The 16,270-nt window shown below is 39.3% G+C and overlaps 1 protein-coding gene across 1 annotated transcript; it reads right to left on the bottom strand.

Annotated features, from left to right (window-relative positions):
• Positions 1-543: 543 nt before the first annotated feature.
• LOC115679365 (nuclear pore complex protein NUP214-like) lies at positions 544-16,013 on the bottom strand. The gene is given in 15 exon segments (XM_056310818.1): positions 544-971; positions 1,079-1,869; positions 2,245-2,369; positions 2,448-2,581; positions 2,970-3,027; positions 3,701-3,853; positions 4,209-5,256; positions 5,383-5,548; positions 6,062-6,201; positions 6,705-6,817; positions 7,606-7,730; positions 8,035-8,178; positions 14,252-14,420; positions 15,364-15,572; positions 15,656-16,013. Coding segments are annotated over 15 exon segments (3,732 nt in total). The 5' UTR covers positions 15,870-16,013; the 3' UTR covers positions 544-828.
• Positions 16,014-16,270: the final 257 nt, after the last annotated feature.

Genomic DNA, 16,270 nt, shown 5'->3' with positions numbered 1-16,270 from the left:
TTCTAAAAAGGGCATGCCTTTTTCGTTAAGTACTTAATTTTATCGTGGAAAATAAGAATGGTCCGATTCAGTTACGAGTCAATTCGATTCATTGCTTAGCGAATAAGCTGATTTGTCAAAAAGTTTGATTGAGGGTAAAATGGATTCATCAGCAATCTACCATATCCCAAAGCCTTGAAACCTAATTTGGGTTTCAAACCTAATTTGGATCCAAACCCAAGTAGGATTTGATCAGTTACCAGGTTGAACAACCAGATCATAGCACGACACATGTTGGATGCTTGAAATCTTCTAACATAGTATCAACAGTTTGCTGGTCGTCCTTGTATGAAATCAGTCATGAACTCCCTCCTGTAATTAGCCATCCATATAAATTTGCCTGTCTTTGCAGCAATATACAATCTCATCTACTGTAGAGCAACTATTAGCAAGTCGTTACTCAATCTCCTTGATTATTCGATGAAATTCTCGTCGCAATTTTTGAAAAAGAAAAAGGAAAAACAGGGCATCATATATATAGTTGAGAACCCATGACATGGAGGGTTGTAAAAGAAGAGAAACTTCGTTGCCTTGGGTAACATTAAGTTTGCAGTCTTTAACCGATAAATATACCTGCCAGAACAATCCCTATAAAACTATGTTTCCGCTATACAGGAAAAATCGCAAGTGAAAGCGCACTCACAACAAGTGCAAGCCACGGCCAAAAGATATGCAGACCATCATGCTGTCATATTGTGGTACATGAGAACTAGTCTGGTGGCGCCAGGATTAAAAGAGAAGGTACTGCCACTAGATAATTAGTTGACTTTGCTAACCTATGTAATTATATCATTCTGAAGTTCCCGTGATCTCTGCTGAAACTATATTTCTCATCTGTGTGAAAAGCTCAGGTGGTTTTGCATTTCCACCACCACCAAAAGCAGAGAAGGCACCTGCACCTTGTTGGCTGCCGAACGCCCCAAAACCAGCTCCTGCACAATACAACGTATTATGTTGAGGAGACAGTATACCCAACCCAATGCAAGGAGAGAGAGAGAGAGAGAGAGAGAGAGAGAGAGAGAGAGAGAGAGTCCCTCACCAGTCGAAAATCCTCCCCCAGGAGCAGCTACTGCAAATCCAGTACCGGATGAAGCAGCCACAGCAAATCCTCCAAATCCACCACCAGCTGAGGCTGCACCACCTAATCCACCACCGCCTGAACCCATACCACCAAAAACACCGCCAGAAGATGCTAAAGCAGCAAACCCACCTCCAGTAGAACCAACCCCTGCAAATCCACCAGCAGTGGCGGAGGAAGAAAAACCACCAGTTGAACTAGCAGTGGCAAAACCCCCACCAACACTGCTAGAAGATGCAAAGCCAGCACCTCCAAAACCAGAGCCAATCTGTCTCGACTGTCCAAAAGTCCCAAGAACTGATCCAAGAGCGGGTTGACCAGGTCCAATCTGTTATGGCTGACCAAATCCACTCTGAGTGGGAACTTGAGCATTTGTTGGAGTACCAAAGGCTCCAGAGAAAGCACTTGCATTTGGTGGTTGTGATGGCTGTGAAGATTGTAGAGACTGGAAATTGAAAGAAGCAGAGCGAAACAGCTCTCCACTAGGTGCTGCCATAGCAAATGGATAGCTTGTTGGGGTTGTTGCGGCACTACCAAAAGAAACACCAAACGGGCTTCCCTTAGGTGCGGTCGAATTGGGAGTAGATCCAAGGCCAATTTCATCAAACAATTCCTTTTTAACGTTCTGCTTAACTGAAGGTGACTCAATACTCAACACTGACATTTGTCTTGAGAGACAGTCAGAAAGTTGCTCGGCAGCCATTATTTGAGATGTCATCGTGTTATATAAACTTTTTAAGGATTGAATTGATCTGCAAAATGGTTGAATTAGTGTTGCATATTACAGTATAAGCCATGTATCGTGCATCAAGTTTCTTCAAATGTGTGTAAAGCATGCCATAGAGCAAATATGATAAGCAGAGTGCACTGGTAAAATTGTTCCATCACAACCAAAGCTGAGACAAAGATTAAACATAATGGAAACAGACAAACTCTGCCTAATGTGGCAAGGCTGCCTATATTCAATTATGCAAAATCTAGCAGTGGAAGAGTCTCAGGCAGTTTGAGCAATTTTTTGGGATTGCAAAGAAACTATAAGATGAGATTGCAATTCTAATAGGATGGCAGTAATGGCATCAAAAGGAGAAAGGCCATATGCTAAACTCAAACTCAAGATATAATCAAACCTGGCAGGCTCGTATCTATTTTGGAGAGCTCTTCGACCTCCATGAGCTTCACTTATGTCACCAAATTTGTTAAGTTCCAGAGTATCGAAGTGCCTTTCTAATTTAATCAGCTCATTAGTCAGATCCTGGAATATAACACGTAATCAGTATAATTCATCCAAACAGAAGTATATACATTAACAACATACATAAGAGATCCTAACCTGGTTTAGTTTCAAAATATGTTGCTGCTTCATCTCCAGTTCCGTACTCAACTTCTGCCGATTCCAAAGTTCCCAATATTGATCATCCTTGGCTTGTTTAACAATTCCTTCCACATACATTTTCCTTGCCAAAACTGAAAGCCATGTGAAAAATGGCCGATAAGCTTACCTTCTTTAGACAATCCAGTGAAAAGCAGAAGCAGAACTTCACTAAATGAAGGGCGAAAAGTTGTTCGACCCAAAAAAAAGGGTTAAATGTTGCACATATTCCATCAGTTAAACAAAGTATAAATGGCTAAAAACACAATTAGGCTACAAAGTTCAGTAGGAAGATAGTTAATTAACTCTGCACTTGTGATGAAATTTACTTTATTTACCAGCATATCGTTTCTACACAACAAATTGGTTGAATAAAATTGGCAAAAACAGTGACTCACCTACAGCCTTAATATGATATATAGATGCTTCCAAATGAATTACATACATTCATCCAATTATAGAAAATCTTGAAACTGAAAGTACCTTGTACGGTGTTGTCAAGTAGGCTTTGAACTTCTTCAAGTCGTTCCTCCACTATACTCTACAATGTCCAAATCACTAAAACTAAGTAATATATAAGTGCAAGTTGATGGAACCAAAGATATAACGTACATAAATTACTATATAAGAGGAGCAAAACAACAAAATTATCAGACGTACAAAATTTACTATAAAAGAGGAGCAAAACAACAAGATTATCAGGTTTATTACCTTACCAAAAAAAAAAACAACAAGATTATCAGAAACAGCCACATATACAGTAAAAGGGAGAAATTAGGAAGAACTAAAAAAACATATTAAAGCTCTGTACAAAATAATTGTAGATTACAACCATCTGAAGCTATGACGAGACAGATATGGAGAACAAAAAAAAGCAATTTAAGCGCTAATAGAAAAACGAGAAGTGACCTCCTCAGTATACGTGCATCTACCATATCATGACAGAAAGGAACTCAGAGTCCTTGTTTCTTATATTGATAAAGGACGCAAAAAAATTACCAAGCTTCCAGCAATCAGAAAAACTTCATCTGAAGAGTGACATAGCATAGATGCATAAGAACATAAGCTGAATTATACTAGAGTAGTGAAGGGACGCGACACAGAACTTTGAATAAAAGACAACCCTTACAAAAAATTCCAAGACATGAAGCACTTTGAGCTACAAGAGAAACTGCAAGTGAACACAAAGGAATATATGAGGCCTAGACATATACCTTCCACATCATGTATTGGCTAGAAAGATTCCCGATTCTGTCTTCTATCTCTTCAACTGGACCTTTCAATGAGATAGTACATGCATCCTTAAAGCCACCCTTCCGCACTATAGAGTCCAAAAGTGTGTCCAGTTCATTGACCATCTCCTTGATCTGGAAATTCGATGAAAGTTAGTCCTTAATAAACAAGAAACCATCTAAATCCAGAACAATCCCTTTCCTGCACCACACCAGGAAGACTAAAATCCCAAAGTCATAAGCATATGAAGTAGCAATAAAAACAAAGAATCTTAAGGTATTCAAGTGACAAATCAACTATGAGTAGAATAAAATTATGTCAAATCATGACAGAGATGGCAAGCGAATTTATATTCACCATATTTAACAATCAATCCCATGATAAGCACTGTTGGTTAAGATAAGAAGATGCACAAAATGTACAAACTTTGCATAACCAAGATTAAGTACGTAATGGGTAAGAGGTTATGTCATCACAAAAGAATCTCACATTGCCAGATTGTTTTGATGTGATTGGATCCTTCTTAGACATCCCAGTCTTGAGCAGACTTTTTATGTTATCCATGGAGGGATACAAATGATGGCTAGATGGTAAACCCGAAGCAGAGCTTTCCTGCAGCAACTGCGAGCTATGAATAGAAGGCAATGGCTCGATAATCCCGAACTCCTTCGAAGCTCTCTGTCCTCCACCTTTGATTGGAACACCAGATAGGTTGACTGAAGTAGGCGGGGCAGCACCTTCTTTGGGTATGGGATTTCCAAAAGGAGTACTTGGAACATTGGAAGAAGCTACACCAAAGGCAGCTTGAAACTTATTGCCTTCAAATTGATTTGAAGTGAATGCAGAACTTGATTCAAAGCTCTTTGAAGATGTGCCTTTCCCACTCAGCCATGTCTGAGATGGAGATATCTGAAAACCATGTGAAGCTGTTTCAGCTGCCACTCTCTGACCAGCCTGAACATCATTTTGCATCAATTGAGCAGTGGTACTGGAATTAACTCTAAATTTTTCCACAAATGAAGGACTAGATCCAACCCCTACAATCTGTTTAGAATCTTCGTTGCTCTCTGTGATGTTCTGTATTTCCTCAGGCAGTGGGAGCTTCGATGTTGATTGGTCAAGAAATGTGCTTTGGGGCCTTGGAAAGAGAGACTGAGTGGAAACTGCGCCAACTAAATGCTTTTCATCCAGAGCCTTCTCCATTAGATTAGATCCTTGTGGATGTGCAAATGAATTTAGATTCCATTTTCCGGTTATAGCTTCTTTCCTCTCTGTTTGATTAGTTATTTGTCTGGCTGTTGCAGACTCAAAAGACTTTGTGTCAGCTTTAACAGCAATCTCACGATCTTTTGGTAAGTTGTATCCTATTGTGTTGATGTCCTGAATTTGATGAGCTGTAGAAACCTGCTGTGAAATCACCTCTCCCAAACCTGAGGAAACAGTGGAACTGACTTCTTCTTGGGCTTCAACTCCAGAAATATTCTCTTCCCCGTCAGCCGGCCAGCCAGTGTCAGGAAAATCAGTTTGTTCTGCAACACTACAAAGAAATAACACATCAGGCACAGTAGCAGAAGTGACCTGAAGAGGCCTACCATGCTGACAGCAGATTTAATAAGGTAAAACACAATCAACAAAGCAACTAGGAGAGGGCAAAGGAGAATACCAGGCAACATTGAACATAATGAGCTTTCCTTCAAGAGAAAGACAAAAAAGGATGCAAAATGGCGAAAGGTCCTTTTGTTCCTCAACTCCAAGTTGAATTCTGACTTTCTCATCCATGGATACTTTGTCAATGCAAAGCCCCAGGATTGAATTGTCGTCGCCATTTTCTGACCATAATGGAATTTTTAAATCTCCTCAGTACAGATTGGTACTTACAGCAAATAAGAAAATTAATATGCATGAAGAGAAACCAAAAAGCAACAGGAGACTGTCATCTGCATGATGAATGTACCACTGCCCCATCTTTTTGTTTACGCTTAACTTACAATACACTATGCTGCACCAACAGCTCTACCATAGAGCTACCTAGGAAAACGATAGATCCAATCATCTCATAGGAATCCTCCGCTAACGCCATTCACTCCGAGTCTGATCAACAAGAATATAAACCACATACTTGAAACAGTAGACATTGCAAAAGTGCAAGAATATGTAGTTTTCTTGTCCTCGTGAAAACATTAGTACTTTCAGAACCCTGATAAGGAGGAATGGACAGAATACGTCTCTAATCTTCCCGAAAAATGAATGTAAACATAGATTAACTAACAAACAATGTATTAAATGAAAATGATTAAAAATTTTGCAAGTCTATATATAAGTTCATCTACAACCTCATGTACCTTGAAGCTCAATTCTTGGAAGCCAGTTATCTCGATCAATATCAACAAGTACTGCTTCATTCATCTCCTCACCAAGCGACCAACTGAACAGGATAATGTGCTGGTCCACATTTTGTCGGTTAGCTGCAATTGCAAGCTTGCTGAAATGAGAAGAAGAAAAGAGGTTAGCCTTTATCTGCTATACAATATGGTTTCCGTGGATACTGCAGCAGGAAAAAATGCAGTAGCTAATCTCTGACGGTATTTTCAAAAGTCAAATATCTATATAAGTAGGAAAAAAGAGGAAATCTGTCAGTTTAACTTTCTCATGAGATCAATGTGCTATTAGAACCAAAGCAAGAAGTTCAAATTTGTGAACAGGCATGCAACTCGTGTTAATTTGCCAATTGGGTTATTTCCATGATGGAAGACCAAATTTTAACAAGTATCAACATAAGATAATTAGACCAAAATCAGGGCTTTGCACCTGACGCAAGTGATAAAAAATCACGTATTAAATGGCCACAAGTCAAAAGAAAAACAAATTGAAATATTCTAAAATTATGACTCTCTCAAACGAGATATGATAAGGGGTGCAAGCAATAGTCTCAAGGACAAATAAAAGAAATAAAATATGGAGAGAAAGTAAAAATTAGGACATTACCGTTGTTCCAAATAGTTAAAGAACAGATGCGGCCCACATCCTGCGGGAATAATATCATCCACAATTCCAGGGAAAACATCACAAAAGGACTGCAGTATCACCTCAGAAGAAGCCTACAGAAATGAATATTACCAAAATGACTAATTAAATCATCATATTGTAAATTTAAATTTTTGAACATAGTCCTAAGGACGTCATTCAACGGGAACAGCATCCCCACATTCAAATATGTTGCTATACATATAACAAATGGCAAGCCACCATTTGCATGTCATCATATGAAAATGGAAAACTATCGAGACATAGGAATATGCCCTCTCCTTCACATCCTAGTTGCAACATCTAGCAGCCATGGACTCGTTTAGATATTTGTAGAAACTTTGTATAGCCACGACAGCAAGTGCACCAAAAAGTTCTCTTTTGTCACCAATGACATTTTCAAACAGTACAATTTTGATTAGAACATAAATGTTAAGACTGGCACGAGAGAAAAAATAACTATGTCACAGGACTCCACACGAAACAATTTAATTACAAGAGGAATTTGGAAACCATCACAGCAAGAATTTACAATACAAGACAATGTGGTAATTAAGGGACCATGGCAGATCAGTGCGACCAGATTTAGTAAGTAGAGACTAAAACTACTTCAATTCCAAGCCAATTACCACAAAATCATACTGAAATCAAGTTCAGAAAAGTCACTTGTTAATTGTTCTTTGAGTACACAAGAGTATACAAATTAACTTTTCTAGTTACTAAAGGAGATTGCTCATGAACCTCTCTAGCTGCTTAATGATGATGATGATGATGATAACGATGATAGTGATAATATTTGCCAAATATTTTTGAAGATTAAACAATTGATAGTGAAAATTGTGTCAAGGATTGTTTCGCCCACATTAAAAAATTTGCCGTCTCTGGTCCTGATTACTTGCAAAAGATAACCTTCCTCCATGCCGTTTGAGGTAAGTTGAAAGCACCCTAGAACGATGCAATCGGGACGAACCCACTTGAGAGAATCCACTGTTCACAAATTCACCCGCATTAAAAACCTTAAAGACCAAAGTTATTCCTTAGAAAGAATTCAAGTCTGAGTAGAATCCATATATGAAAATAAACAAACCCTTGCACGTGCAAATATGGAGCAAACTTTATCTGAAGGACCCTATTATTTATCCAAAATTTAATCTCAGTGAAAGATACAGCATAAATGATCATCTTCCAACTAACCTCTACTCAGGGTTATAGGAAGGTATGCCTTCAGATAACAAATTATAAGCAAATTGCCAGACAAAACATCTAAATTTGAACATCATAGTCGATTTACCTTTCACACTAAATTCGTCAGACTCTCCTGTCCGTGGTTGGAGTGACAATGCGATGTGCAACTTCTCATTTAATTTGGATGAAAGAATACTTAGGCTGCCATTCCTTGCCACAGCAATATAATCTTCTTTTGCACTGCAGTCAACTGAAAGGAGAAAGGCGTAAACAGAGAATGAAGAATAACGAGAACGACTATGCTAATTTTTCATGTTCATTTTAAGGCATTACCGTCCAAACAAATAATTAATACACCATAAAGCAGCATTAAAGAAGTAAACAGAAATAACTTTACCAAACTAGACAAAACATGATGTTTAAGGTACTCTATAAGCATACTTTGTGAAAGCCAGAGCAGAGTTCGTTCCAGAGCTCATTGTAATACGAATGGGTAATAGAATGATGAAAGTTTGTATGTTTGATCCGATTATGGAACTTTTAGCAAGAGAATTTCTTGGATCAGATGACCATCAAGATTTGAATGATCTACCAGAACCCCGCAATGTAATGAGGACAGCATGCTAAGAGAAAGCTAAGCGCAAGCTTCACGTCAATTCGTAGTATGTATAGTTTAGTTCATCCTCTGAAATCCTAATAATCAGCACTAGATAAGTTGGTCTCTCATATTCAAAGAGAGAAAATGAAACATTGAAATAGAGTCCATGTTCTTGAGCATGAATTGAAACTAAAATAAAACGAGAACCACAAATCAAGCAGCATTATCGCGCAACAAATAAGTAATACGGCATAAAGTAGCATTGCAGAAAGTAATTAGAAAGAACACTACCAAACTAGACAATAATTAATGGTTAAGGTACTTTACAAGGATACTTTGTGAGACAGAGCGAGATTCAAGAGCTCATCACAGTGTATGCAAATACACTGATCAACAACACACTATGGTTGATCCAATTATGGAACTTTTAGCGGCAGAATTTGTTGGATCAGGTAACCATCACAGGTGAATGCTCTCCATAAACAAAGAATATAAATGAAGACAGCATGCTAATTTAAAAGAAAGACTGAACGCGAGCTTCACGTCAACTCTATAAGTAAGAAAAGCTATTCAATGGTACTTTCAAGTCAAGGCTCAACAGATGCAACAGCATTGGTACTAAGTACAATTAATTTATCCTTCAAAATCATATAATCAGCAATAGCTAAGTTGGTCTCTCAAACCCAATGGGAGAAAGGACACAGTGAAATAGAGTCCACTTTCTTGAGCATGAATTGATATTAAACAAAAACCCTAGAAATCAAACCAAATCACAATGCAAACAAACAACAATAAGTAATACAACAGAAAGCAAGATCGCAGACACTAAACAGAAAGAGCTTCACCAAGCTAGACAAAAAATGATGGTTAAGGTACTCTACAAGAATATTTTGTGAAAGCCACAGCAAGATTCACTCCAGAGGTCATTGCAGTGTTTACTGCAACCTTGGTTATTTTCGTTTTTTTTTCTTTCTTTCCTTGGACATTTCTGATGTACTTGAATCTTCGGCTACTTCTGTGTTGTGCTCCTCTATTCGGCTTTGGACATGTTTCTAAAACTCTATAGTCTTCTGATGTGTTTTTTTTGTTCTTCCTTCTTTCTTTCCATGCACATTTCTTATGTACTTGAAGACATTATTGTTGGAATTTGTTATTTAGCTATCATAGCTATTAATTAGCATGTTGGAATGTGTTATTTAGCTGTCATAGCTATTAATTAGCTATTAATTAGTGTTAGCTGTCATCCTACCAACTACCTATTAAATAGGTTTTCAAATAGGACTTATCTCTTACTAGTTCCTGTTGTGTATAAATAGAGACTTGTTGTAACTATTGTAAATATGAGAAATAGATACGTCAGTATTTTCTCCTTCAACATGGTATCAGAGCAGGTCTCTTTTGCATCATCACTTCTCTCCTAAGAAGAGCCACCAGCCTCTCCCAAAAAAAAAAAAAATTTCTGGTCTCTCTCTTTGATCATTTGATCACTATGTCAGAAGAACCATCTCAGCATGTGCCTCCTGCAGCTAACGAGGCCACCATATCCCCTTCAAGCAAAGAACAACTAGACCATCTTTTGCAACTACTTCAAGCTAGGTCTGTATCGGGTAATCCTACTGCTTCGATTGCCTACCAAGGTAGAAATTTAAAAGCCCTCTCCTGTTGTTCGCAATCTGTACCTTGGATCATCGATTCAGGGGCATCTGACCATATGACTAATATTCCATATTTATTCACATCTTATGTTCCTTGTCCCAGCAACAAAAAAATTCGGGTTGCCGATGGGAGTTTTTCGTCTATTGCAGGCAAAGGATCAATTACACTTTCAGATTCTATTACACTTTCAGATTCTATTGCAGGCAAAGGATCAATTCCACTTTCAGAGTCTAACTGTCGTGTTGTCTTTTTTGCTTCCCATTGTGAGTTTCAGGATCAGATCTCGGGGAAGGTGATTGGCAATGCTAGGATGAGGGATGGTCTCTACTATTTTGAAGAGTTTTTCTTTGATAAAAAAGCTCAGGCGTTTGGAACTTTCAGTTCTTCCTCTGTTTTCAGTTCTTCCTCTTTTCAAGAAAAAATAATGGTTTGGCACCAAAGATTAGGCCATCCTAGCTTTGGCTACTTGAAATATTTGTTTCCTCATTTGTTCAAAGGTGTGGATATTTCTTCGCTACATTGTGACAATTGTGTTTTTTCTAAAAGTCATCGTACTCATTATAGTCCAAAACAGTATCGTGCATCATCACCATTTTATTTAATCCATAGTGATGTTTGGGGTCCTTCACCCGTGCCAACAAAAACTGGGAAACGATGGTTTGTCACCTTTACAGATGATCATACCCGTTTATGTTGGACATACTTGATGAGTGCTAAGTCTGAAGTGGAGTCTCTGTTCAAAATTTTTTATCAAATGGTTGTGACTCAATTCAGCACTACTATTAAAATTCTTCGTACCGATAATGGTACTGAATACTATAACCAGTATTTGAGGAGTTTTTTGAGAGAAAAAGGCATTTTTCACCAGTCCACTTGCCGAATTACACCCCAACAGAATGGCATTGCTGAACGCAAAAATCACCATCTCCTTGAAGTATCTCGTGCCCTTAGATTTTCAATGTTTGTGCCTAAATATTTATGGGGGGAAGCTGTGTTAACAGCATCTTATCTAATTAATAGGCTGCCTACTCGGGTATTAAATTACATTACTCCCTTAGATTGCTTAAAAAAAGTGTACCCCACAGCCCGTATTTTTTCTGATATTCCTCTAAGGGTGTTTGGTTGCACTGCATTTGTCCACCTCCCCAGTCAGTGTCGATCTAAATTAGATCCTCGGGCTGAAAAGTGTGCGTTTATAGGATATGCACCTAACCAAAGAGGTTACAAGTGTTACAATCCACATACTGGCAAAACTCATGTCACTATGGATGTCACATTCTTAGAGTCGCAATCGTTTTTTTCCAACACATCTCTTCAGGGGGAGAATGCTGAGGTTAGTGAAGAGATTTTGTGGCAATCAAACTCTCCTGTTCTTCCCACTCCTTTGTCTGAGTCTTCGGAAAAACCTTTGCCAGACCTTGATGTGTCAAAGACAGGGGGAGAAAAAGTTCAAAATGTGATTAACAAGCCCGAGCTTCAGGTTTATACTAGAAGAAAAACTCTTCAAAAGGTTGCTGATCAGAACTTTGTCTTGGAGCCTCATCTGTCTGCAACCCTGAGAGATGATTCCTTGCCTTCGTCATCAGGTGATCCTAGAAGTACTTTTTTTCCCTCCATTCCAGTCTCAAATTCTGATATTAATACTTCTAATCTTGATATGCCTATAGCTCTTAGAAAAGGGGTTAGATCATGTACTCAGCATCCTATATCAAAACATGTGTCGTACAAAAAATTGTCTCATCATCATAAAGCGTTTGTGTCAAACTTGTCTCACATATCCATTCCTAGAAATATCCATGACGCTTTGAAGGATCCAAAGTGGAAGATGGCAGTAGAGGATGAAATGCAGGCACTTACAAAGAATGGCACATGGGAATTGGTTGATACACCGGAAGAAAAAAAGATTGTTGGTTGTAAATGGGTATTTACTATAAAATGTAAACCTGATGGGAGTGTTGAGCGGTATAAAGCCAGGCTAGTGGCAAAGGGGTTCACTCAGACTTATGGAGTTGACTATCAAGAGACTTTTGCCCCAGTTGCCAAGATAAATTCTGTTCGGATTTTACTATCTTTGGCTGCTGTTTTTGATTGGCCCTTATACCAATTAGATGTGAAGAATGCGTTCTTGAATGGTGACTTGGAGGAGGAAGTGTTTATGAGTTTGCCACCAGGTTTTGCAGAAAATGAAGGAAAAGTCTGCAGATTGAAAAAGTCATTGTATGGACTTAAACAATCTCCAAGAGCGTGGTTTGAACGGTTCGGGAAAGTGATTAAAAGGTTCGGCTATCACCAAAGTCAAGGGGATCACACTCTATTCTATAAACACTCAAAGGAAGGTAAGCGTGCCATTCTAATTGTCTATGTTGATGATATAATACTAACCGGTGATGACAAAATTGAGTTGGAAAGCTTGCGAAAGAAGCTGGCTGAGGAGTTTGAAGTTAAGGATTTGGGTGTTTTGAAATATTTCCTTGGAATAGAATTTGCAAGATCCAAGAAAGGCATATTCGTAAACCAACGGAAATACACACTTGATTTGCTCAAAGAGACAGGTTTGTTAGGATGTAAAGCAGCGGATACACCCGTGGAGCCAAATCTGAAACTTGAACCAGCTAAGGCTGAAGAAGTGATAGACCGAGAAAGGTATCAAAGGCTTGTCGGTCGACTTATTTACTTATCTCACACTCGACCTGACATAGCGTTTTCCGTAAGTATGGTTAGTCAGTTCATGCACTCACCAGGGTCAAGGCATTTTGAAGCAGTATACAGAATTCTACGCTACCTGAAGGGAAGTCCTGGTAAGGGGCTAATGTTTGAGAAACATGGACATCTGGAAATTGAGGTGTTCACCGATGCGATTAATGGAGCGGTATGGATAGGAGATCTACTTGAGGCTATTGCACGTTTGTTGGTGGAAATTTAGTCACTTGGAAGAGTAAAAAGCGAGTGTGGTGGCAAGAAGTAGTGCTTGAAGGCGAGTTTCGGTCCGTAGCACATGGTGTTTGCGAAGTTATGTGGATTAAAGGCATCTTGGATGAACTACAATTTTTGAGCTCCACACCAATGAAAGTGTATTGCGATAATAAGGCAGCAATTGCTATTGCTCATAATCCTGTGTTACATGAACGAACAAAGCATGTGGAAGTTGATAAACACTTCATCAAAGAAAAACTTGATAGAGGGCTAATTTGTATGCCGTATATTTCAAGTGATGAACAAGTCTGCGACATTCGACCAAGGGACCTTGCACGAAGACAATTTGACCATCTAGTGAGCAAGCTGTCTATGGAAGATATCTTCATGCCAGCTTGAGGGGGAGTGTTGGAATTTGTTATTTAGCTGTCATAGCTATTAATTAGCATGTTGGAATGTGTTATTTAGCTGTCATAGCTATTAATTAGCTATTAATTAGTGTTAGCTGTCATCCTACCAACTACCTATTAAATAAGTTTTCAAATAGGACTTATCTCTTACTAGTTCCTGTTGTGTATAAATAGAGACTTGTTGTAACTATTGTAAATATGAGAAATAGATACGTCAGTATTTTCTCCTTCAACAATTATATATGAAAAACAATCCACTGCATTCGATCCACTCATGGAACTTTCAGCACCCAACTTTCTTGGATCAGATAGCCATCCCGATTAAACAATCTCCCATAAGCACACAATACAAATGAAGACAGCATGCTAATTTAATAGAGCAAGACAAGTGTAATCTTCACGTCAACTCTATCAGCCATATAAGAAAAGCTATATTCGGTGGAACTTTCAAACTTTCATCAACGCTCTATGGATGCACCAGCTTTTATATTATGTATAGTTCAGTCTATCCTCCTAAATACAAATAATCAGCAGTATATATGCGAGTCTCTCAAACTCAAGGGGAGAAAAGAACATATTGAAACAGAGTCCATGTTCTCGAGCATGAATTGATACCGCAACAAAGAAGCAGCATGGAAATCAAGGGTGACAAGCAACGAAAGTCTCTACAAAACAAACTTGTTTTAAACTACCACTCATAATAAGCAGAGCCTAAGTGAAGAAGTATGAAGATTTTTAAGGCATACCGGCATCAACATTATCCATTAAACACTTTAAATGTCCATTAATGCTCCGAAGATGCAGGTTCCCGCGACTTGTCAGAAGAATGTATGAATTATGTCCCTTCTTTAGCCACTTCATGTCCTTTAGAGAACTTCCTTCACCTAATCAGCAGGAAAAAAGATATCGTTCCTGCTGCACAATTGAAGGGCTCAATTAGAAGCAAACCCTAGTCAAAAAGCGTATATGTATTACTCCTTTATGAAAGAAGAACAAGAGTCAAAGACAACATAATTTCATCAGATATAATTTGAAATGCAGAATTTTAAGAACTGCACATGATGTTAATGGATAAAAGGAAGCTTTCTCTTTCCAACCCCACGTCAAGGTGTTTCAATTTCTTGGTTTTAAGTCGACCTAGCAAATAATTTGCATGCAAAACCTATGGAGAATAAAGATAAATAAGGGGATAAAAATGCAAACTGCAAGCAATCACCGCCTATTTCAAAATATGGTTTGGATTTTTGTACATGTGCAGTGCATCAGATGCACAAAGCTGACAATTGTCAATGTAAGTACAACCTAATAAATCAGATTTATTAACGAAACATTAGTCTATGTCCCACAAAACGAGGCTCCAGCTAGACCAGGATAATAAAACTCAACTAAGCATCCACGTCTATAGGACTGTAGCTCATTGCTAAGGGAGGATACCGTCCACCAACTTCATTTTAGCTCATGATTCTGTCATTTTAGCTCATTGCTAAGGGAGGATAACTTGAACCCTATAATCATTTGCAGATATAAAACGAAAGCGAACGTAACTAGAGATATCTCAATTCCCAAAAGCCAAAAGAGCATATACAGGAAAATGTCCAAAACGCAGGGCCAGCTATACCTATTCCTAATCCGAACCGAATGTAACAACATAGGCGTCGGTCAGCATCTAACAAGAATTCTCAATGAACATGCTCAGAAAAGAATCACAACATGACGAGAAAAAAGTCGACTTTTTTTCAAGGATCTGCACATGTCGGGAGTGCAATTGGAAAAGGAATTCGGGCCCCAAAGTTTCAGCCATTTTCTCATATAAACATATAGCATGATCTAACAAAAGGGACTCTGAGTCTGAACTAACGTTATTGAGAAACGATTCAACCGAGAAGAAGTGAACAATCCTCCCAGTAGAAGCCGCAAGCCTCAAAGAATCAGGAGAAAGCGAGAGCAAGCCAACAGGCCCCATGCGTACGTTCACGATGCTCAGGTCCCGCACGGAACGACCTCTCAACCCCTCCTTAATCCTCTTCGCCGACTCCATCACACTCCAGGTCCGCGCGACGCAAAACCCTACAGACCAGAGCACGATTAGCACCAAATCGCACCGCCATAGGCTGCCAATCGGACAAACATATCGAGGTCTACAAACTCACCAGAGGAGTGGGCCACGAAGATGAGGTCTAACGGCCCGGAGACGGCGAGCGGCCGGGACGGGAGGCGGCCGGGGCCGTACGGCCTAGCATCGCCGCCGCCGCCGCCCCCCGGGGAGTTGACCGGCACCGGGTCGCCAATCCGGGCGAAGAAGAAATCGGAGGTCGCCACGCGCTCCCCTTCGCCCTCGTCCTTCAGCTCGATCGTCGCGGCCATGGCAGGAGCTGGAATTTCCGGCCGCGAGAGAGGGGGAGGGGAAGGAACGGCCGAGCTCCGATCAACGGTAATCGGCGGTGATGACGAAGACGGTGCCGGTGGAAGTGCGTGAGGTTTCTTGGGCGAGAAGAGAGACAGAGAGAGAGAATGGAGGGAGACGGTTTGTAATCAGTTTGTGTAACAAAGTGAACTTTCGAATCTTAAACCTATGTGAAATTACTCATTAATGTAATCAGTTTGTGTAAAACTGATGCATAAATAAGAGGCATTAACAATTTGTGCGTATATGTCTGAAATGTTCAGATACCATGGCTTCAGCATCAAAGAACATAGTTGCTGAACTGAACAAATGAGAAAAGTTAAATAGAAATAACTATGAAATCCGGAATATGAAAATCCAA

The sequence above is a fragment of the Syzygium oleosum genome, unplaced genomic scaffold (genome assembly GCF_021117445.2).
Source record: "Syzygium oleosum isolate NSW1041296 unplaced genomic scaffold, Sole_v2.1 Sole_v2.04, whole genome shotgun sequence".
Classification (NCBI taxonomy): Eukaryota; Viridiplantae; Streptophyta; class Magnoliopsida; order Myrtales; family Myrtaceae; genus Syzygium; species Syzygium oleosum.
Note: the sequence above shows the minus strand (reverse complement) of the source record. Positions and strands in the feature narration are given on the sequence as shown.